General features: G+C 33.0%; 1 protein-coding gene across 1 annotated transcript; it reads right to left on the reverse strand.

Moving 5' to 3' along the window:
* Positions 1-17,467: 17,467 nt before the first annotated feature.
* Positions 17,468-22,573, reverse strand: LOC109005015 (PHD finger protein ING1-like). The gene is made up of 7 exons (XM_018983764.2): positions 22,255-22,573; positions 21,110-21,181; positions 20,233-20,420; positions 18,781-18,844; positions 18,588-18,684; positions 17,908-18,064; positions 17,468-17,808 (listed from the first exon to the last, which is right to left on the reverse strand). Exons 1-7 carry the CDS (start codon positions 22,280-22,282, stop codon positions 17,698-17,700), a joined length of 717 nt encoding a protein of 238 aa, XP_018839309.1. The 5' UTR covers positions 22,283-22,573; the 3' UTR covers positions 17,468-17,697.
* Positions 22,574-23,099: the final 526 nt, after the last annotated feature.

The raw sequence follows: 23,099 nt of genomic DNA on the forward strand, positions 1-23,099 counted from the left end.
ATAAATAAAAATACTCGTTTTAGTTATTTAGCGATCATGTTCGTGGCTAATATACAGATTATCTTATAAAAATTAAATTTTATCACGTAGATGATATTTGATATAAAATTTTTTAAATAAAATTATTTATATACAGATATAATTAAAATATTTGTGATTTACATGTTTCATGCATATACGAGACCTTAATAATATGATGCATATACGAGACCTTAGTTTTATTTGATCCCACGCTTCTATTTATGGGTTGGAGTGCAATCACTGACCGTTAATTATAAAGAATTAGCTTTCTTTAATAGCTTAATATTAATTAATTAACTTTGACCCGTTAGATTAAGAAGTAAATCTGCCAAGCTTGAGTACGGTCCAGATTTTTTAAATTCATTCAAATTTATAATCCTTTTCTTTTTACCTTCAACTTCAAGTCGGTCTGATCACATTTTTAACTCTATTCCATGAAGAGAAATGATAAACTACCAACTAATTTACCACTCTTAAACTATTATTAAATAAAATAATATTTTTTTCAAATTTGATTTTACTTTTTGATTTTGATTTGATGTATCTAAAATTTTAGAAAATTATATTTTATAAGGAAATAGTAGACAAATTGTAAATAGATTGTTAGGACAGGTTTGGGGAGTGAGATGAGACACAAAATTCTCATCTCATCATTACACATTTTTCAAATCCACATACAAAATATAATAAAAAATTTAACTTTTTCAAATCCCAATTCAACTTTTTCAAATCCCAATACAATAATAATACTAAAACATAATATTTTAAACACTAAAATAAAACACAAAATTCTCATCTCACCCTCCAAACCTGCCATGTGTATCATTACTTATTGGATATATTCCAGTTGAAAAATAAATAGATAATATTATTTTAAATAATAAAATAAATTAATTTTTTTTTCTCTCAAGTTGTTATATTTTGCAGTGATATTACAGTAATATTTAGGTTATGTTTGGATACAGAAACAGTTTTATCTCATCTCGTTTCATCATTATAATTTTTTTAAATTCTCATATAAAATATAATAAATAATTTAATTTTTTCAAATAATAAAATAAGAATAATATTAAAAAATAATATTCTAATAATATTTTATTTAATTTTAATTTTTATATAAAACTATCTCATCTTATCTCACTATCAAAATGAGGCTATATTCTATGACCTGGCTCTTAAAACTCACAAATTTAGGTGTTTAATTAGAATCGAACTTCAAATTATTCAAAGAAAATAAGTTTTTTTTGACCGGATTTAATTTCTTAGAAAGTCTTAATTAGGCCACAATTATTTTATACAGCTTTTTTATTTTTCTAAACGGGACCCACAGGGCCACACTCACAAAACCTCAAGCACATCACAATTGCTAGAATGTCCAATTAAAAGGACCCACAAACCTAAAACTTCCCGATAATTGTTGAATTATTGAATATAATTATTTTTTATATTATTATTATTATTATTTATATTTTATTTAATTGTTGTCCTGTGCTGTCCTGGTTGCTTACCCAATTCTCAAGTACTTTGATTTGGGTAATCAAAGTCAATTTGCAAATAGAAAAGAAAGAAGTTGGGGCGTGGCATGATTCATGATTGCCAAACCTGACTGCCAATTCCATGGTGGGGCTCTTTTAATCCTTCTTCCTTTCACGCGTTGCTAATTAACTTTAGTTGGCACCCCTTGACAAACCAAACCTAACTCTCAGATGTAAGTAAGTCCATTGCATAATATTCTTTCAAATAAAGTTAGAAAATTTAGTTATTTCAAATATAAAAATAAGTGTAAATCAAATCATATTACGAGAGCATTAACATTGGTTTATACATATATATATATATACAAAATTACCTCTTTTATATATCTATTTTGTCATTCAAACAAAATTTTCACATTGACTTATACATGTTAGAGACAAAATAATAATAAATTATTATTATTTTATTATTATTATTTTTTTGCTAAAATCAATTTTTTTTTTATATATTTTGCAATTAACATTCATTACATACATTTGACATTAATAATACAAATGTAATAATAAAAAATATAATTTTTTAATAATAATATATTAAAAATATAATAAAATGAAAAAAAATATATAATATATTATAATAATAAAATGAATGTGCAAGTGAATGTTTGTTGTGTTGTTGAAGGAGGGAAAAAATGAAAGGATTGTGAGAGAGAGAGTGTGAGGAGAGAGAAATAATGATTAAAATATTATTTGTAGGGTGAAAAGTAGTTATTCAAATTTGGATAAGCACTGTTTATAGGTAGTCATATTATATAAATATGACTTTGCATATGCATAGACATAGACCAATTATATTCTTAGATATGGTCGGGAAGGTGTGAAAGAGTAGGCAATTATATCATGTCAACAGTATGGAGAGTATATTCTCTATGCCGACTTGTAAACATATCATCATTTAACAGTTTTAGGTATGGCCGGGAGAGAGTAGGCATAATGGAGGTTAGAACTAGTTAGGTTAGACCAACAAGGCCACCTTATGCATTAATTATTTAAGGCTCGTTTAAAACTTGTATTCAATCTAACTTTAAACTGAGTCTAACATCTAAATATCAAACTCTCAAATCATTAAACTCATCTCAACTCAAAATCTCTTTATAGGTGAGGCCCATAATTTTTTTTCAACTCAATACATATTTACACGTGGGACCCATAATATTTTTTAACTTTCTATAAATACATTTAAACTCATCTTAACATCTAAATACATCTAAACTCATATTAGGTGGGTCTCATAAAACTCACTTTATCATCTCAATCCATTACTATTTATAAAGAATTCAACTTATATTAACTTAGTTCAACATCTAAAAGTAACCTTACTGTATAGTAGTTCACATTCATTGTTTTCCTGTGATTTTAATGTCCCATTCTGGGACCTGGTGTGCAACATGTATGTATCAACCTAGCTCGACCATATATAGCTTAATTGTTCACGGACAAGTACTTACGGTTGAGACTTCTTTTCATTTTTTAATTAAAAAAATAGAAGAAAATGTTGGGCTCTGAGTGAGAAAAAAAGGTATGTACTTTGAATTGAGCCTAAGTTAAAAATGTTAGCCCAACACTAAACATAGACTAATTAACATGATCTATCTCTATGCCATTTAATTTCAGCCAACAATCTAGAGATCATCAGCGGCATATTCACTTGTTTCCCTAAGAATATCCAAAAAATTATGAAAACAAAAAACAAGAAAAAAAAAATTCAGAATTTTTCTTCGGATGGGGGGAGTTAGAAATATTTTGATATATCGAGCCTGATCAGCCCTAAGTCCACCAAGCACATGAGAATTGCGACCACACTTCTCCTTTTCCCAATAGTCAATTGTGTCATTATTAAAACCCATAAAGTGTACCAATTTTAGGTGATAACTTTGAAGATCCTTATGGACATATATAGCTACAAATGAAATTATTGAAACTTCTCTTAGGGCCGAAAGCGCTCTCAATATTCTTTATCTTATCTTTTAAAATAAATCACTAAAATTTATTTTTTTCTATTTTATATACAGACTTTTATAATATACTTTACATTAGTTTGTCTATTTTTTCTATATATCATTTAAATATTATATTTTTTAATATATTTTATTCATTTCAAGTAAAGTAAAAAGTAAAAATTAGATTAAAAAAATGAATAAAGAGCAAAAAGTAAAGAGAGAAATGAATTAAATGTTTATACAAATGTGAATAGTATTCCATAGATATAGAGATGATTATGTAGCAAACTGGATATTAGTTATAAAATACATAATCTATTGAATGGGCTATATTGAGCTATTTCCTTTAAATTTGACAAAAACATGAGTTTTACATAATTCATTGAGAATGTTCTCAAGGAATATTGATTTGCTGAAGCCTTATTACTTTGAAAACATACCAAGGGGGAGTCGGAGTCTGAGGCTGAGGCATCAATTAGGCAGAACACACTGCTGTTTGAGGCACAAGTTTGAATAATTCATATAGATCGTTGACAAAATCTACACAATCGAGAAGGTTTCATCGATTACCAAAATGAAAGCTGTGACGTAAAGTTACAAACAAAGACTCTGAAAGAATGCAGAATCGCATGTACCACCTTCACCACAGAGAGAAACAGACAAAATAAACACAGCTTTTTTTCCTTTTTCCATTAAGGTTTGCGCACAAAGTAAGAGAGCCCTTGGTGGGATTGTACAAATGGCACTGTACGTGAAATTGGGGTTCATAATATTGTCTTCCACTCTTATGCAATAATGCAAAGCTAGTCTTTTGTTTGCAGCTCTTGAACTGTGAAGTGGTTCTGTTCATAGTTTCTTATCCCTTTGACATCACACGAGTACCAATTTTATTTATTATTATTATTTTTTTTATTTTTTCACCTACTTATTATTAATATTTACTATTATTTAATATTCTATCATGATTTTTTTATTACTATTTACAGAATATTTGAGATCACCTTATTAACCAAACGTAACTAAATAGTTTAACATTAAGGATGGGAGAGGTCGAGTATCCCTTATTATTCACTTCACTATGGGTATCACGAGGGCACTCTCACGCATATTGCTTCAAGCTCTGACCTTTTTTTTTTTTTTTTTTTTGTGGGTCATGGAGTTGTCGTGAAGAGGTAGAATTAAACATGTACCACCATCGTCAAATGAGGAGTAATAAAAATCACGTTCCATTGTTTGATCCAATTAGATAGTTGACTTTTAAAAAGCGATAGACATATTATCATGTGGAATGCTGTTTATGTAAGATTTTTTAACAGTGTAGACTTCACATAAAAGTCTATCTCTTTTTGTATTAGACAGACATTTGGAGATTATCTCAATGGAATGAAAAAGTGTCCATTTACATTTTTTCCCGCAAAAGAGTGTGGAGGGGTGGCCAGTGTAGCTTTCCTCTCTAGACGTGACAATACATATCCCCACTCTTTGCAAGATGTTTGGATTGAGCCATAGCTACTGATTCTATGAAGGAAAGCCCGTCAATGCAATCCACCAAAATGCTAGCTAGCATGCAAAAGCTCCCAAGGGCCAAGACTTTGGTTCAAAAGTTTTATTAAAGCAAGCCGTTTCGAATCGGTGATCTTGGACAAGAGAGAGAAGAACAATATCCTAAGCTTTGTCAACTGGGCTGCCACCTCGATGGTAAGTGCCCATTTACTTATCTGGCAAGGTAATCCTTAATCCTTATCTCCCCCCAACTTCCATTCTAGCTAGCAGGACTACCTCCAACACATGACATGAAAGAAAGTGGAATACACATATAACGTTGACATAGCACATACCAGCTTGTCTAGAAAGGATCCCCAAATTTTATGCATGGGACTCAGTCAGTTGGGAAAAGTAGACAAAGCATGAGTCCACTTCACAATGTTGGCCAATGAATATGCCACCCCTTCACCAAAAAAAAAAAAAAAAAAAGATTCCCTCACCAATGAACAATATTCCCTTTAACTTCATCAAATAAAGATAATCAGCTCATTAATTTTAGAGAAATACTTTGGATACAAAGAGATTACACAAAAGTGAATTTACAAATTGATATGACTTGATCAACACACCTAAGCTAGCTTTATTTGAGTCTTTTTTACAAACACTTGCAATCCAAAGCCTTAGTGGATGTGATGATTGACACAATACCAACATATTGCCCAGCTTACAAGCATACTATAACAATTATAAAGTGAAAAAATCAAACCATTGAGTGGGCGATAGGAACTGTGGTGGGTGATGTCGAGTGCATAGAAAAGATAGAAACAATCTATGGTGGGCAACAGCTTGGTGGGCGATTGAGCTTGGTGGCGGGGCGACGGTTATTGTGGTGGGCAATAGCAGTGCTTTGCTTTGGCATGGACAAGTGAAGTTTTTTCATCTTAAATGGTTTAATCAGGTGAGGAGGTGCGTTCGAATGTTGAATTGAGTTGAGTTGAAATGATAAAATATTGTTAGAATATTATTTATTATTATTATTTTGAGATTTGAAAAAATTGAATTATTTATTATATTTTATGTTGAGATTTAAAAAAATTATAATGATAAGTTGAGATAAATTTAATTTCCAAACAAACCATTAGAAATTTTCTGCGTGTCTAATTCTTGTTAGGAGGCTGTTAAGCCCATAACTACATGTGGGCTGTTCCGAAGAGGAAATGAACGAACTTAAACGATGCACTCGCCTTTTCAATAGGCTTCAACGTACATGTCATAGAACCAATGGGAGTAAGACGCCTGGACATGTAGACTCTGCGAGCATCTGAATTTCGAAATCTTTGACCCGACCCCACCATAGACACTGCACGTGGCGGCGAGTGTAGTATTTGCATGATTGGAATAACTATCATTTTAAAATTAATAGAATTACTCAAATCAATAAATTAGAACAATTTTAAATATTTCTCATTTAAATAATTACTTCATAAATCATTTATAACAGAAAACTTTTGCCAAGTGCATAGCATGAGCGTAAAATATCCCATTCTTATTTCACTGTGAGGTGGTATATTCCAACAGTTTTTAAGATTTTCATTTTAAATATGGTGTACAAGACGAACATTTTTTTTAAAATAAAGTTTATTATTAAAAAATAATATTTTCATGTGAATATCAAATTTTACTTTTTTTTAAAAAAATATATATAAGTTTTGCATACTCTAAAATTTTATAAATATCATTTATCTTTTTAGACACGTGGATAAGTCCAAATTTTTATCATTTTTCTACAAGGATATCCCTTAAAAGGAAGTGTTATTAAGGGGATAAGATTTTAGGTAAAAAAAAAAAAGGTTTATCAAATATTTAAAAATATTAAAAGAAATTTATTTTATATAATTATTTTTATTTTATTTTATTTTATGTGTAAATTAAAGGTGCATGAGATATCTCCACTGTCACCTTTAATTTTTAAATATATTGGTGTGCTGAAATTGGGAATTAGGTTGGGTAGACTAATTAGGGTGGTGGGACGGTGCATGCTCTAATTGCCATGTGTAAAAGGGTCCCACCCACGGTACCCATTCAAGACTATTTACTATTTACAATGCCATGTGTAAAAGGGTCCCACCCATGCTCGAATTAGAATGCCATTATCACATCTCACGTGCTTCGAAAATAATGAACATTCTTCTATGCATAAAGCTTTTCAAAAGAGCAATTATAGACCGATAGGGTGATTAGTATCAATTTATACAAACAAATCACAATCTATCATACAGGAGATGCAATAAATTATAACATAGACTCATACATAAGTGATACATAGACTCATATATAAGTGATTTCTTTTTTACAGTTCTATCTTATCCCCACTCTCCGTCGCTCTCTTTCTCTACTTCCCTCCATCTTGTGACCTGTTCAAATCTTCGATTGTTGCTCCCCCCTCAAGGATCGAGAGAGATGTGGCCATCAATACGAGGTGAACTTGGCCACCTTTCATGCTGCCACTGCTTCTCAATCTTTGGCTCAGAGAGGAAGCAAGAGAGATATGAAATGGTTCTCTGGTATGACCTGGGCTGAGAATTGATTTGGAAAGCTTCATGGAAGAAGAGAATAGACGTGAGGTGAAACAGATGAAGAGCTCACTAGTGTTACTGCCATTTGTGCTTGTCATGCGATGGGGTCTATCTGACTCCATTCTTTCTCTCTCTCTCTCTCTCTCTCTCTCTCTCTCTCTCTCTCTCTCTCTCTCTCTCTCTGCGCGCTATTGTATTTCTTCAATTTGTGTGAGCCATTGACGGTGGAAAATGTGAGACTTTGCGTTGGGATAGTCAATATAAACTGGAGAGTATTGGGTGGATAAGATCTTTGTGTGTGGGTGGTATGTTTTGGGGCTGTGGTCGCAGAGGTATAGACTGCAGAGAGAGTGAGGGTGACGAAATGCTCTTTGTGCTTTGAAAAATATAACCCAGTGATCATAGGGTTAGGCTTGTTATTCTTCTATGCTTTGCATAAGTTTCCTCCATTCTACACAACACCAAATGATACCTTGCCTCCAAGATCACATTAGTCTCATCTTTACTTAATGGCCTAGAAGCCTTCTTCATGCTCTTGATTTGAACATGGTTTAAGCATTAATGACCCTCTGAATTTCTTCAACATGTCTTGTTTATTCCCGACGAAAACGGCTTAAGGGGAGAAGAAAGCTTCTGGGAAGAAGAGGAAAGAGAGAAGGGAGAAGGAAAAAGGGATATGGGGTTTAACTGGATGCACACCCAACGTAAGTACTATAAGTCTATTATGTGTTGAGTTTTTACTGCAGGGTATAAATGAGAAATATGCACCCGATTGTTTTGAAAGTTTTCCCTTTCAAAAATTATATTCTATCATCTTTTAGATAATCATCTTTTTATTTGATATCGAATAATTAATAAATACACAAAAACCAATTGTTTTAATTATTTAATATCGCAAAATGAGATGATAAAATGATGATATTTAGTATTATTATAATAATTAAAATTAAAATTAAAATTATTATAAGCTTTAGATAATTCAAGGCAAGAAATATGTCATCCTTTCACCTTTGACATTTCTACTCTTAAAATTAAAATTAAAAATTATTTGATCTACAAAAAGTTTTTATATAAAGTTTTAAATAATGTGATCGGATCAATTAATTTTATTCTAAATTAAATATTTTAATTTATATTTTGTTGAGTCAAGACTAACATTGCGATTATCAAATCAGCCTATAACTTGCCTTTATAAATTAAAAAACAAATTTGAAATTACCTTTAATATCCTTTAAGAAAAGAAAAAAACTTAATGATCGAACAACCTCTTTATTCATCCACTATTACGAATTTTGCTCTTCAAAAGATGGGATTGTTGCACACAAGCGATCCCACACGTTGACAATTCACCCATTGCGATGTGGGAAAAGTGAAAACACCCTCGCGATGGGCCACATAAGGAATCTCCTCTCATATAGAGTGAATTATGAGATTACTGATTACTCTCTCAGACCCACAATAAACAATGAGTAACTAGACATTATTAATTTTATTTTTTGTTGTCTTTTCTAAAGGCAATTTCAGATGTAAGAGGTTTTTAAGATCAAAAGTTAAATGATTCTGGTCTCACATAGTTTTTCTTTTTTATTAACTTTGGTCTTAAAAGTTCAAATATGTGTAAACTAATAACAGAATTGTTAGAAATACTTGATCAAAGTATACATCAGAAGCGATATTACCTCGTTAAAAAATCGTAGATCTAGTAGAGTTGTTCCATGGATTCTCCATCTTCATTGTTCATCCGAAATCTTTACATCGATTGTGGAGTATGCTACGTGGTAGAAAACTAGAGCAACACCCACATATTCCATAGCCTAAATGCCGGGATTAGAAAAAACTGTTTTGAGAGAGAAATTTTCTGTTTTGCCACACACGTATATCATCCAAAGGGGGGAGGGGCTATTTACATAGTCCCTCTAAGTGTAACCCCCAGCTAGCCATAAAGGTTCATGAAGTTCATAACCCCCAAGAGAATGGGAAGGGGTGCCTACTATGGATGCGCTCACACTCGCACATAGTGGGCAATACCCTAAGTCTACATCTCTCAATATATTCTCAATCTTATTCATACTGGCAAATAGGCTATGCGACCATCGAGCACACCTGTAAAATAAAAATGGAAGCACTATACCAAATCTCTCCGAAAGAATGCTAGTATAGCAACATCCATAAAAGTGTCTCGTTATGCTCTGACTCATTTGGTCACATCAGACTAAGCATCCCTAATCCCCCTCAAGTCCAAATGACTCAGAGTAATGTTCAATCTTCATAAAACATGATGTACTCACAGTTATGTCGCAAATCCCAATAAGCAACATAACTAGTCGGCAGTGAGTACACACCATTATCGATATGTTATTAAATAATCTTCCATTCACCCTCGTGTCATTTAATTTCAGTCCAGTCACTTTCCTGGTAATGTCTCTTTAGGCCGCATCATTCATGGTCATAGATAAAATGTTAAAGTAGCAGACATTAAAACATGAACCTCGTGACATAGTCAAATGTCTCCTAAGAGCATAAATAATTAAGATCATCAATTATGACATACAAAACTCACACAGTAAGGAAGCAAGGATTCATTTACTCACCTTTAGTGTTTATCGCAAAAGCATATGTAGTATGAAATACATGTTATGGTGGAGTTCTCTTTCCAAAGAAAGAGCGTATATCTAATCTCAACACACCGTAGAGATTTTAGTCTAATCCCTATCTCAACCCCTAACCTGGGTCCCTCAATTTATTGCTATCTGAAGCGCCATAAAGGATCTCGCATATGTTTAAACCATAGGCTATATGGATTGTGGCTAACCATACACGTTCCTTTTAAATATGATGGACCTCATCATAATTTCCACTAATGCGATATATTTTTTGTGTCTTACAACTTATCCTTGTTTGGACAAGTACCGAGTGACACATTGTCTCATCTTTACTCGCTACCCCTTCATAATGCCATTTGTAGTGTCAAAGGCGATCGCTCGTGTGAGTGAGCATATATATGCCTGTCGACATACGTTTTTCACTATAACTCCCAAATTTATGGTGAATGTGAGCGATTATAAAAAAAATACTTCCAATCACGCCACATGATCATAGAATATATTAGTATCATGTGCATGATGAGTAATATCATGACAAAGAGAAATCACATGGTCAACTAAAAATAATCAGACCGCAACTCTCAAATGGTGTTTAATGACCATATCTCTCCATGTGCAATCTCATTTGTAGTAACTTTCCAAAACATGCTTTTACCAAGAGACTATGCTTTTATGTATAAAAGATCTTTGCACAACCAAGAAGTCAACGATTCATTGCGAATCTTACTAAGGGTCAAAACAATAAACAATATAAATCTTAAATTCTAGTCAGCAATTCCTATTGGAACTTTTAAGAATCTATAAGGTGACCACAAATGTTATTCAACAAACTTAATTTGTGATTTTAGTATTTTATATGAATATCTTATACTCAACAAAAACATGTGAGATAACTCTCATTTATTTTATTTTAAGAGTAAAATAATTAAGGCCTTTGCCCCCAAGGACAATCACAATAATGTAGCCATTACTTTTGCCCAAATCACATCACAAACTCACTTTATCAAGTAAGCCATATTTATCCCTAATAAAATCACAACCTTTAACTCCCAAGAGCAAAGCATAATGGAAACACCGAATAGTATATACAAAACTATATCCTTTGGTATTTTCCAACTCATTAATTGTCTATAGATTTTAAACAAGAGCTCATAGAAACTATTTTTCTTGTAAACAGTCTCAAAAGACATGAAGTCTAAGTTACTTTTTATAAACCCATATCCATTATCTCGTAGTATGGAAAATCATTCATTAGGCGACAATTAATTATCTAAGACAATTAGATCATTATTTCTCTTAGGAGGAATTTTTCTAAGATCATCAACAGAATTCAAAGAACCTCATTTTATTTAATAGGTCGTTAATAAAAAATGACTAGGTACATTAGGTATCTTTGAATAGATGGTTCATTTTGGCTGCATATAAATAGTACCAGCAATATTAATTTGCTTTTTGTACCAAATAATACAAGCAACAATTATGTGCTCATAGTACTTTGTGCCTAAACATCACAAAAAGCTAACCATCTAATTCTCCTCCGAGAATTAACTATTTGACTCTTTCAAGAAAAATTTCAATAAATGTGTGATTAATGGTTATCTAAATACAACCCAATTAGTGTCAATAGATGGATTTATACCTCTATCAACTCCACTTTTTCTTTGTCAATCAGATCAACAACCCCACATTGGATCATATAAGTGAAGTGAATCTAAGATTCTATGTTCGAATTCATACTATGTGAATTCAGTACCTTTAGAGAAGTTATATTACAAATATTCTCTTTTAATCTCTAAATCACGAGAGAATACTAATACATATAGTTACCACGCTATTTATGAGGATCTTATATTCTGTAATTTTTTAGAGTCACTATCACTAGTGGTACACCATCACTTAAAGGTATACTCACACTAGTTGTTGAATTACTCCCACTATTTTCAGTGATTTTTTATTAAAAAAAAATTGAAAATATTAATATTAAGGCAATGTGGAATGAAACTATATTTCCAAAAAACAAGTGTTACAAAAATCCACAATATCCCACCTTCGCCGAAAATACGAGTAATTTTCTTGACTCAACAAAAAATTATCAAGCTTAGATCCTCTAGATTTTCATTTTAATTGAATTCACTTATACACAAAATAATCACTCTGTCTTACTTAAAGGTGAATGAACTATATCTAAGGACGACAAGTCATAATTAAGGCCGCAACATCGTATTACATCAACCCAAGTGTGATGTAACAACTGCTTTGCGCCATAATTCACTTATAACTAAATTCTCAGCAAGTCATAACACTGCAAGATAATTGCTCTCATCATATATTTCATACAATTGCGACTTAGAAAATATTTTATTTAAAAAAAATATTTTTCTTTTGTTTAAGAAAAATATTTGGAATCGCATTTATATGATGAAACAATATTTCTTATTTCATGTCCTTAGTGTGCATGTATAGGAACATTAACATAGAGAATGCTCACATTGTCTTTTCCTCATTGACTTTTCTAAATAAAGGAGTGGGATCTCATTAACAAGAATACTTTTAATTTCTCAAACTTCACATCCATCATCCTATGCCTCTATAACACATTTTAGTATATCATCTCTCCACCTGAGAAATAATATATCTGAGTCAATGAGTGACCATGAAACTCCTAAACCTCTAGAAATTCTCACTAACACCACTATTTTAAATTAGTCTTAAATCAAATTCGGTCTAGACTTCTTTATTATCGCATTAAAAGTGCTAATAAAAATATCGCTTTATGCAACAAATGCAGTATATGACATCTTAGCCACTAACTAGCGATATATCTCAATTTCTTGTTTACTCAATATTTTTTATATTCTCCAATCCACTATAGGATAGAAAAGAAAAACTTTGCGATAAATTATCTTAGCCTAAAACCTATATTGCATTAGTGCAACCATGAGTAAGATTTTTAGGTTTAATTAAGTCGTACCTAATTATTAGACTTTTGCCACGATTACTATGCAAACCTCCAAGGTGCTTGGTATTATATTACTCTCAAGGGTGCTCCTAACTCCTAAGTTCATATATCTGCAAGAACCTATTTGTTTTGGCTAGAGAGAAATAAAATTTGAGCAATATTACCAGTGCTAATACCACAGAGACATTGATAAAACCTTTAAATTGAATGTGCCAATTAAGAATGTCTTCAACACTCATGCACACTCAAATTCCAATGTCTTTACTTGCTAGACATATTAGCAAGTTTAAGAGAATATGTGCTTATTTGTGAGTTAATATAAATTGCTTCAAGATTATAATGTTCAAACTCAAATATAGGAGTAATGAATCTTTGTTTTACAAAATAAAGCGCAACTTCCGTTATTACCCACAAGATTCTCAAATGCAAAATAGTGGTTTAGCTGTATCTAATAATTGATCATTTCAACTTTTATGAAAATTGTAGTGCATGGGTCCCAAGCGTACTTCCAATTTTACTTTATACATTTAAGAGGTTTTTATAATAATGATGGTTTAAGACTATCTTATACTCACAATAATTTTCATTCGTTTCCAATTATTGCTCATGGGGGAGATTAATGCAACAATTAAGTCGCATACTCAATCTTTAGGTTTTCTTTTCGGTTATTTCAAAATTACTAACCTATATGCATTTAATTGCACACACATTTAAATAATTTGCTGCATCAATCTAAGTCAGAATAAAAATAATTAACACACGGCGCAAGATCGAAAACTCACTTAGCTTCCTAATCATCTCTTGCGCATCAATACCTAATTATTAATTTCTAATTTAATTTTTGTGCAAATTTATATCGTATAGGAGATTAATTCTAAATCAATCTCAACCATGCTCTCACTATGATAAGCAGTCTATTAAGTCAGTCACATGAAAGAACAATTTCCACCTAGATTGAAGAAATTCGTTTTGGGTCATTCATAAGCATAGACTAATCAAACACATACTACTTGATCATTTATTTTATCATATTCTATAAAACATTTAAAGACTAATTTCTAAAATTAGCCTAGCAAGTTCTTGTAATAAAATAAGCTCACATAATTATATGTAATGAAAATACATGTACAAAAGTTTCATCACATTTCATCCAAATAATTATTATTCACAAAAAAATAATAATAATTTAAGCAATTTATAACATAAAGTAAAATGTCTAACTGCATGTATTCAATAACCATAATCAAATGCAAAAAATAATTCAAAATTATATTTATGCGTTACAATTACATGCTGAATTAATAAGTAATTTAAAATACAATTCAGCAAATGCAATTAAAATAAGCTTTAGCCTAATGGTTAAGCTTGTTGTCTCTGTGTGTGAGGTCTTGGATTCAAAACACCACAAAAAAAATTTAGCTAAAACAAGCTTTTGAACAACCTCGAGTGTCATTGGACCTGGCCATAGTCAGTGGACCGCACCCTCTTGGGTGCCCAAATGAAGAGCAAGCCTTTGCTTGCTGGGCTCACGGCCCAATTCGCTTAAAAGCCTATTTCTTTGAAGAAAATGGAATGATTTTTTGCTTTTTTAAAAACATGAAAATGATGTGGGCTGGATTAAAAACAAAACTTATTAAAATTGCCCAAAAACGTTTCAGTCCAAATAAAAAAATTGCTTTCAATGAAAGGTGATTTTTAGTCTGGATTTCGACGTTGAATTGAATTGAGTTGAGATAATAAAATATTATTTTTTAATATTATTATTATTTTAAGATTTAAAAAAATTAAATTATTTATTATATTTTATGTTAAAAGTTTAAAAAATTATAATAATAAATTGAGATAAGTTTAATAACTAAACGTACCTATAACCTATACAGTGCCCTATTTCACATGTATAGACATATAGTGTTACTGTTCATATACTAGAAAAAAAAATTTAAAATTGCCGCCACCTCCTCCATCTTCTTCCCCCAGCACCCAACGGTTACAAAGACTGTTTGTCTGCCCAGAAATGTTTCTGCCGTAGCTCCTAGAGGAACCAAAAGACCATGGTGGGCGCTGCCTCACTCGGCGTAGCGTGCAGCTTTGAACCTCCATTGCCTGTGCTGCGGGCAGCACCCAACTGGTCCACGCAACGACATGGAAGACAACACAACTGGTACGCGCGACTCCTTATACGGCGCAGCATCCAGCCCAGATTTGTTTTCTGGCTAGTAGATCGTGCTGCACCGCCCTGGTGCTTGACTCTTTCGCACAACAGAGCCGCTGCACCGCCCTGGCTCACTGTTCTGCCGTAGAGCACTGCAGGCTGCGCCGTCCAAGTGTGCGGTAGTATGTGCAGCAGAACCTCCAGCCCTGGCCTGATGAGTGGCTCTGCGCACGGTAGAGCCCGATGCTCCATGGTGCGTAGCTCTGGTAGCACTGCACCTCGTAGTGCCGTGAGTATCTTTGTGCTCCTCTGTGCACAGCAGAGTTCGCAGCACCACCATGGTGCGCAGCAGAGGACAACGCCTCTGTCGAGGTGCGCGCAGCTCTGCTTGTAGCAGAGGCGGCCATGCGCTCCTTGGTGCTTTTTACATCTCCAGGTGCACCGCAGCCCTTGGCAAATTCATCAAAATCGTCGCGCGCTCATGGGTGCGATGCACCGCCACATCGCAGTGTACCAACTCCGTTTGATCTGCGGCATTAGCACATGGTGCCGCAGCACCTCAGGTGCATACCGCTGCCATCTGGCGTGCGCAGCACCAAGGTGCTTCCATGACCTATGGTGTTCAGTATACTGTAGTGAACACAGTGCATCCATGTGAAGCTCGTGTATTGTGTGGCCCAACACCAAGCTGCACAACCACCTCCCAAGTAGCCCAGGCATAGATCTAGTTGAGTTGTTTCACGGATTATCTCTTCACGTTGATGGTAAAGTGTACTACGTGTAGCAGGGGCATACCTATGAAGGGGCTGGGGAGGCCATGGCCCCCCAAGGTTTGAAAATAAATATATATATTAATTTTTTATGATTTAATAGGATTATGTTAATCTCATCTTATATTAGTATCCTCTCTAAAAAATTATATTGGCCTCCTTTACAAAATCATTTTGATTATATAAATTATTTTGATCTAGAAATAGAACAAAAAATATTTTATTATAGTTTTAGCTTTGTTCAGCCTCCCTACAATAAATTTTTGGTTCCGCTACTGCGTGGTAGAAAATCAGAGCAACACTCACATATTTCACAACCTAAATATTAGAGAGAACTTTTTTGAGAGAGAGATTTTCTGTTTTGCCACACACTAAGCGTAACTCTCGGATAACCATTAAGAGCAAGTCATTAAGGCTCATGAAATGGCTGCATAATCCAGAATGAGAATGGATGCTGGCTATAGGTGCCCCTTTATTACATAAATATGTCATATTTTTCTCATACAATCATATTATATTGGTTCTGATAAAAGCAATGTCATGCCACGCTGAAATTGAAAAGTTGTATAACAGTCCACCCAAAAATAGGTCGAGGTTATCGATGATCATCAATAAGAATATCTTCCATTTCTTATACAATAACATCTTGCATCAATTTACTCACATTGTATGGGTTGGGCCCATCCTGTTTCTAAATATCATTTAATTAAAATCCGTATTTTAATTAAATATGCATGTATTTCTTTGAAGCTCAGGTTCATAATAGGGATGAAGACTTGCACTTTCACGGCCAAAAGCTCAGGTCCATGATAGGATTGACTTCGTTTGGATGTTAAAGTGATCTCAGATGATCTGAATTGATATGTAAATAGTAATATTTTGTAAATCTCATGTGTTTAAATATAAATAAATTGATATATATGTTTGAATGTATAAAATCCGTTAAAATAAACTGAACTTTTTATGAAAAGTTGAAAAAGTATAATTTCTCTCTCAATAATTATAACTTTTTAATTTTGAGATGGGTTGATGTGATCTTGAAATCCAAATATAGCCCAACTACTTTCACGACCAAAGGCTCAGGTCCATAATAGCCCAGGCAGGTCCTTTTAATCCCCCGTTCTTAATTCAACAAAAAAGGGCTTTAGATTCAAACTAGAACATAATGGAAGTCGTAACCACGTAAAATCCAATAGCTTAGTGCGTATCCATACAATAAATACAAGAACTCTTCCAGTAGCTTTGTGCTTTGCAATTATATCATGGCATGGGAATCGTGCTCATAGCTAAATGTGAATTGTGACATCTTTTATGTAGTGTGTGTGTGTGTATAAGATATATATACACACACGTGTGTCACTCGTGCTTTTAAAATTCCTTAAAACAGATCTCTCTGTATCGGTATGCGGTTGTGTACAACTGATAATTAAAGAAAAAGAACAAGACCAAGAGCCTCTACCTCCCACATAAGTTCTACACAAAATAATATAAGAATCATTCAATAAAACAAGGCTAAAAGCACTGACACACATAGAATATGCAATAATAACAAAGATAAATTAGAAACCAAGTTGAAAATACATGAAGTTGGTATTATATTTCACACTAGGGCAGCAAATTCCTAACAACAGCGTTTCCTGCAAGAGCAGTCCAGTTTTATCTACCTTTACGGCGATTTTTCACCACAGCACAGTCCGAACAATACCATTTTCCTTTTGGTTGTTCTTTCAGACCAACACAACCAAAATGGAACCACTCTATTTTGCACTGTTGAAAGAGGAACGGGGCTTTCATCAGATCATAGGTAGAGAATGTAAAAGAGAAATTTAAACCCAAAAAAATTATGAAGAAGAAGGGATTACGTACATCAGGATTATCGCAAGCAACCATCTCACCATAGCTAACTTGGTTACAGAAACAATATGTGGGTTCATTTGGATCCACAGGTAGATCTAAATCCATACCGGTAGGATTTGCCGCTGTAGCTGCTGTATCCGTTGCAGCTGCTGTTGCCTGGCGGGTTCTGACAGAAATAGGTTATTTAAATCTGTATATCATGTCTTCTGCCAAGTAGGTCGAATAAATATGCCACTATACTTCACATTTTCAAATTTGGCATAGGAAGCTACCATATTTTGAATTTGAAAATTATGAATTTGTCACATGAAAGGGTTCCAGAAAGAATACTTCTCCTTCTCAGCTCTCTTTCTTGCTTTATTTGAATGTCCTGGCAACTCCTTCTATAGCTAGAGGAAAACCCCTCCATCCTTTCCAAAATATTTTTCCATATCCAATTGTATTTCAAAGCCAATGTTCTACTCATCTTTGAGGGGACAAGAATCTATAGTTCTCATTCCCCTTAATCCCATACAAATAAAGCAATATAGCAAAAGATATTAAATACAAAATTAATTCAAAAGACATTAAAAAAAAGCTTCAAGAGAAGAAATTAAAAACAACAATAGAATAAGCCAAATTAATAAGCATAAGTGGAGTAATCTAACTAAAACTGACTATGAATGAACATATATTGGCAAGATAGATACTTCTTACGCCCTCTGCCACTTTCACTTGTCCTTCCAGCTTTCATCTTACCATCATGGCTTGGAGCAGCAACTGCACTTGCAGCAGCGCTCTCTCTCTCTGTCACACACACAATTAGAAAACCTAAGGTATTCACAAAACCTTAACCCGTGAACAAGGTAAAAACGTTGATCAAAAAGGAAAATAGTGGAGTACCACGTCGAAGTTCTTCGTCAAGTTTTTTCAAATATTGATCAAGTTGCTGTATGTGTGTATCTACCTGAAGAATTATTATGAACAGACACAATCAACAAAGCCAAGTTATTTCCTTCAATAAAATGGAAAGATTATATCAGAGTAGGTGCTGTAATAAGAATTACCTAGAATTAAGGCATGCACATTTTAACTCCATCAATGAGGTCACAAAATCAGAATATAGAAGAAACTCCTGTCACTACCCCATTAGCAACTAATAGCTAATTAATCCAGGAAAGCTACCAATTTTTGTTGTATGGTATTGATTCCTGGATCTAGTTCAAGTGGCTAATAAATTGATTAGAAAGGTTCAAACTTTGAGGCTTCAAGGGTATTATTCTAAGACTATAAAACACTTTATTTTTTGATCGGTAAGACTATAAAACACTTTATAAAGTAATTAAATGTATTAAATATCAATTTTCAATAGAAATAATGACATAATATAGAACTGATAAGAAACATGGATAAAACAATGAAGCTTGGAACCATAAGTTTGATAAAAATATCACAGAAATCTCATGTTCATTTATATTATTGTGCAGCAAAGTGAGAGAAAACACCAAGTGAATATTGCTATCTTAACCATTATTCTGAGCATATGTCCAATAGACTCTTTCAAGCCACAGTCAGTCCCGGTAGGTCTAGTTCATGACCCAAAACAGATTATCAGAATATAAATGAATCAAATGGGCACATGCAATGTCTACTCTACAAGAAATGCAGAGACTTTGATTATACTAAAGATTGTATTGATAGGTAAGATTATATTAAAGATAAAGAAAGTACAGAATTAACATCAAATGCAAGACCCATTTGAATTCAAATATGCATTAAACCGTATTTAAGTCCACACATAAGATTTATTTTGTTAGTGTGTAGGCATGCCCAAAAAAAAATAAAAAATAATAATAATAATAATAAAACACACACACACACACACAAACACAGATTTTTTTATTTTATTTTATTTTTATAAAGAGTCGGTGGTCACAAACACACAGAGATATCATAATACAGATAAGCTAAGTATAAAATTAAAAATCAAAGGCAAGACCCATCTGAATCCAAAATCATTAAGCCAAATATTGGTCCTTTTTTTAATCTGCGCACAGTGCACACGCACACAGGTCCATACATAAGTTCATTTTTTTTTTGTGCGTGCACAAATAGGTCCATACATAGGTTCATTTTTTAAGCATGCGTGCGTGTCATCAGGCATAAACTTCCCTTCAGAAGTATATTCCGGATACCTTAAAAACAAACTAATATCATATTCATACTTATAACTAAACCTAATAAAATATATAAAAAAGAATTAGTAAAATATGTCCTAAGGGAACTCACAAATTCACAAACAAATTATTTTGGCAGCAAGCAATTTAACATTAAAAAGATGGAAATTCCACCTACCAAATCATATGCCTGAACAGCCAAGGCAACCTTTTCATCTGCAATCCTGATGCTATGCTTTTGCTCATCAAGTGCATCATCTGAGAATCTGATAAGTGAAGTATTGAGTGTAATATTTCCAGACCTAACTCCTTTCCTAATTTCCTCTATTTCTTGTTCACAACGCTGTTCATTTTGTCTTTGAATATCTGTTCAAATTCATAAGAACAGCACACAGTCAATATATACGTGCACAAACTTTAGGCCTTTCTTAAAACAAGAAGGTGCACATAAGTACTAAATATGAAAGAAAATTATTTAATTTAGCTAATTGGGTCAGCACAATCATAATTAATATCTAACGACTTGAACCCACAGGTTCTAAGTCATAAAACCAATAATGGTATCATTACTTGTCAAATTACACTTCCAGTGCTAACATATATAAAAAAGATCCAGCACTAACTCACGCTAACAATGGAATCGTTTGCATCTCCCCTTTTTGTGCCGCAATTAGTAGTTTGGTTGAAACAACAGAGAATTGCCATATGACTACCTTACAACTCCTAAAAATAAGTACATAACCATGACCATGGTTATAACAAGAATGGTCAAGTAGCATGGTGCTATTTTCTCCTTGTGAAGGTGGATTTATGAGGTTCAATCCACAGTGCATATAACACATTTGTAGGATTAAGTTCTTCCATCTTTTGAACCTAATCAGGGTAAATGACACCAAATTGATGGTGACCGAATTATCCCATCCATAGAGAAACCAAATTATATTTAAATTTTAGCACACCAATACATGCTATATAATTATAACTATAAAAAGACAATAAAGGTTATGACGATAATGATAACAATGATAATGATATTGTTGTAGTTACGAGCCAACCTTGCAGACTTTTATCCAGGTCACGCAACAATGCATACTTCTTTTGTAGAATGCCGGGAAGTGAATCCAAATCTGTGTAAAATACATGTTATTAAATCATTCATCATGGAAAAAATATTCTTTTGTATAATATTAACATTTTTTTATATAAAGTTCATTAGAAGCAAAAAAGGGTGTCACCCAAGTACAATCTGGAAGCATACGTAGGAGAACACCGATCTATCGCACACAAGTTGACACAATAAACACCCACAACCAAAGGTAGAAACTTATTAAGTCAATTTAGAGTAAAACTGTTATGATCCTGAGGGTTAAAGGTTTGACCAAATTAGTATTCAATAGTCCTAGGGTTTTTGGATCAATGGTTGGGTCTTTAATAATTGGTATCAGAGCAGAGACCACGTCATGAGTTCAAGTCATAGAGGTGGCGACCTATACGCTCGATTAAAATGTCTTGGTACTATGTATGGGCATAGTGTTAAGTCATTGAATAATGATAGATGAGTGAAGGCGCCAAAAGGGAAAAGGCTACCACCGGGTTAGTGTCGATAGAGTGGGCCGCCATTGATGTCGGATTCAGAAGTGTGGTGGAATATTATGATCCTGAGGGGTTTAAGGTTTAAGTTTTAACTATATTAGTATCCAAAAGTCGGATCAATTGTTGGGTTTTTAACCAAATTAATATGAAAAACAGAGATTAGCCATGAATTATGTTTTCCAAACAAGAAAAATAGCATTGATATCGAAACAGAAAAACACGTTAATGAATGAACACAAGTGTAACAAATTAACGCAGAATTATGTAAGATATATGCTGTTATGATCCTAACTGTTGGATGTTAATTTGGTTAAGCCCCTAACCCTTAGGATCATAACATATATATATATATATATATAATTTTAATTTTCAAAAACTTAAACAGAGCATTTCGTTTAATGAAAGAGAAATTGATAAATTAAAAGAGCAAATGCTACAAGATGTGATTTTATAAACATTAGAATTGTAATTAGAAAAATAACCTCAGTGAAGAGAAGAAATAGTGAAGTATTAGCATCCCGTGATTACAAGATGGAATTTTAGGGTTTATCGCGATCATGCAGCAACAACAATAATAATACTCATAATCTCGTTGGGGTTCGCTTACTGGCTTGAAACTCGTCGAGGAAGGACATGATGGGGATTTGAAGGATTGTTTAATCGTCAACTGCGGGTATTTTGGTTGATTTGGGCGGAATTTTGTGTTGTGGCGTCGGAATACTCTACCCGCCACTGATTGGTACTGATATAAACGATCTTCCTGCCCTGAAAAATCGTCATGCAATTAGGGGGAATTCGTAAAGTGAAAAGATAGATGTGGCCTTCAGAATTCCCAATAATTCCAATCCTTGTTGAGTCACGAGTTGAGTGCCATAACTAACCCGGTTCGCCCTTGGCGGTGCCTGGTGCCAACTGCCAAGAAACGCAATACGACGCCGTTTGAATGATTCCCCTTTTTGTGATCCATAAGCGCCGCACAATTATTTTAAAAAAGAATAGATCTATTATTAAAAATTAATTTTTTAATATAAATTCTATATTTACTTTTTTCAAAATAGTTATTTGCGCACTCCACAACGACAAAATATCATTTCTCATCTTAATGAATGAATATGCCATAAATATGCTCCAGATTAGGAGATAAAAGTTACAATTTTGATAGTTTATTTAATAAGAGTGATTCTCCCACATTTATTCTACTTTTTTTTTTTTTGACATCCACATTTATTCTACTTTTAATAGAGCATTCTTTAAAAAGAAATGATATTTGTAGTTTAAGAATGTGCAAATCTCACAATCCCTTTAAAAAAATGGAAAAAATCTAAGGTTCATATGAAAAAATAATTTTTTTAATAGTAATCCCTATTTTTTTCTAAGAAGTTACATAAAAATTACATTTCTTAAGATTGTATCTAACATTATTCTTTCTTTAAAATCCCGTATGAAACATTT

This window comes from Juglans regia, chromosome 12 (assembly GCF_001411555.2).
Source record: "Juglans regia cultivar Chandler chromosome 12, Walnut 2.0, whole genome shotgun sequence".
Classification (NCBI taxonomy): domain Eukaryota; kingdom Viridiplantae; phylum Streptophyta; class Magnoliopsida; order Fagales; family Juglandaceae; genus Juglans; species Juglans regia.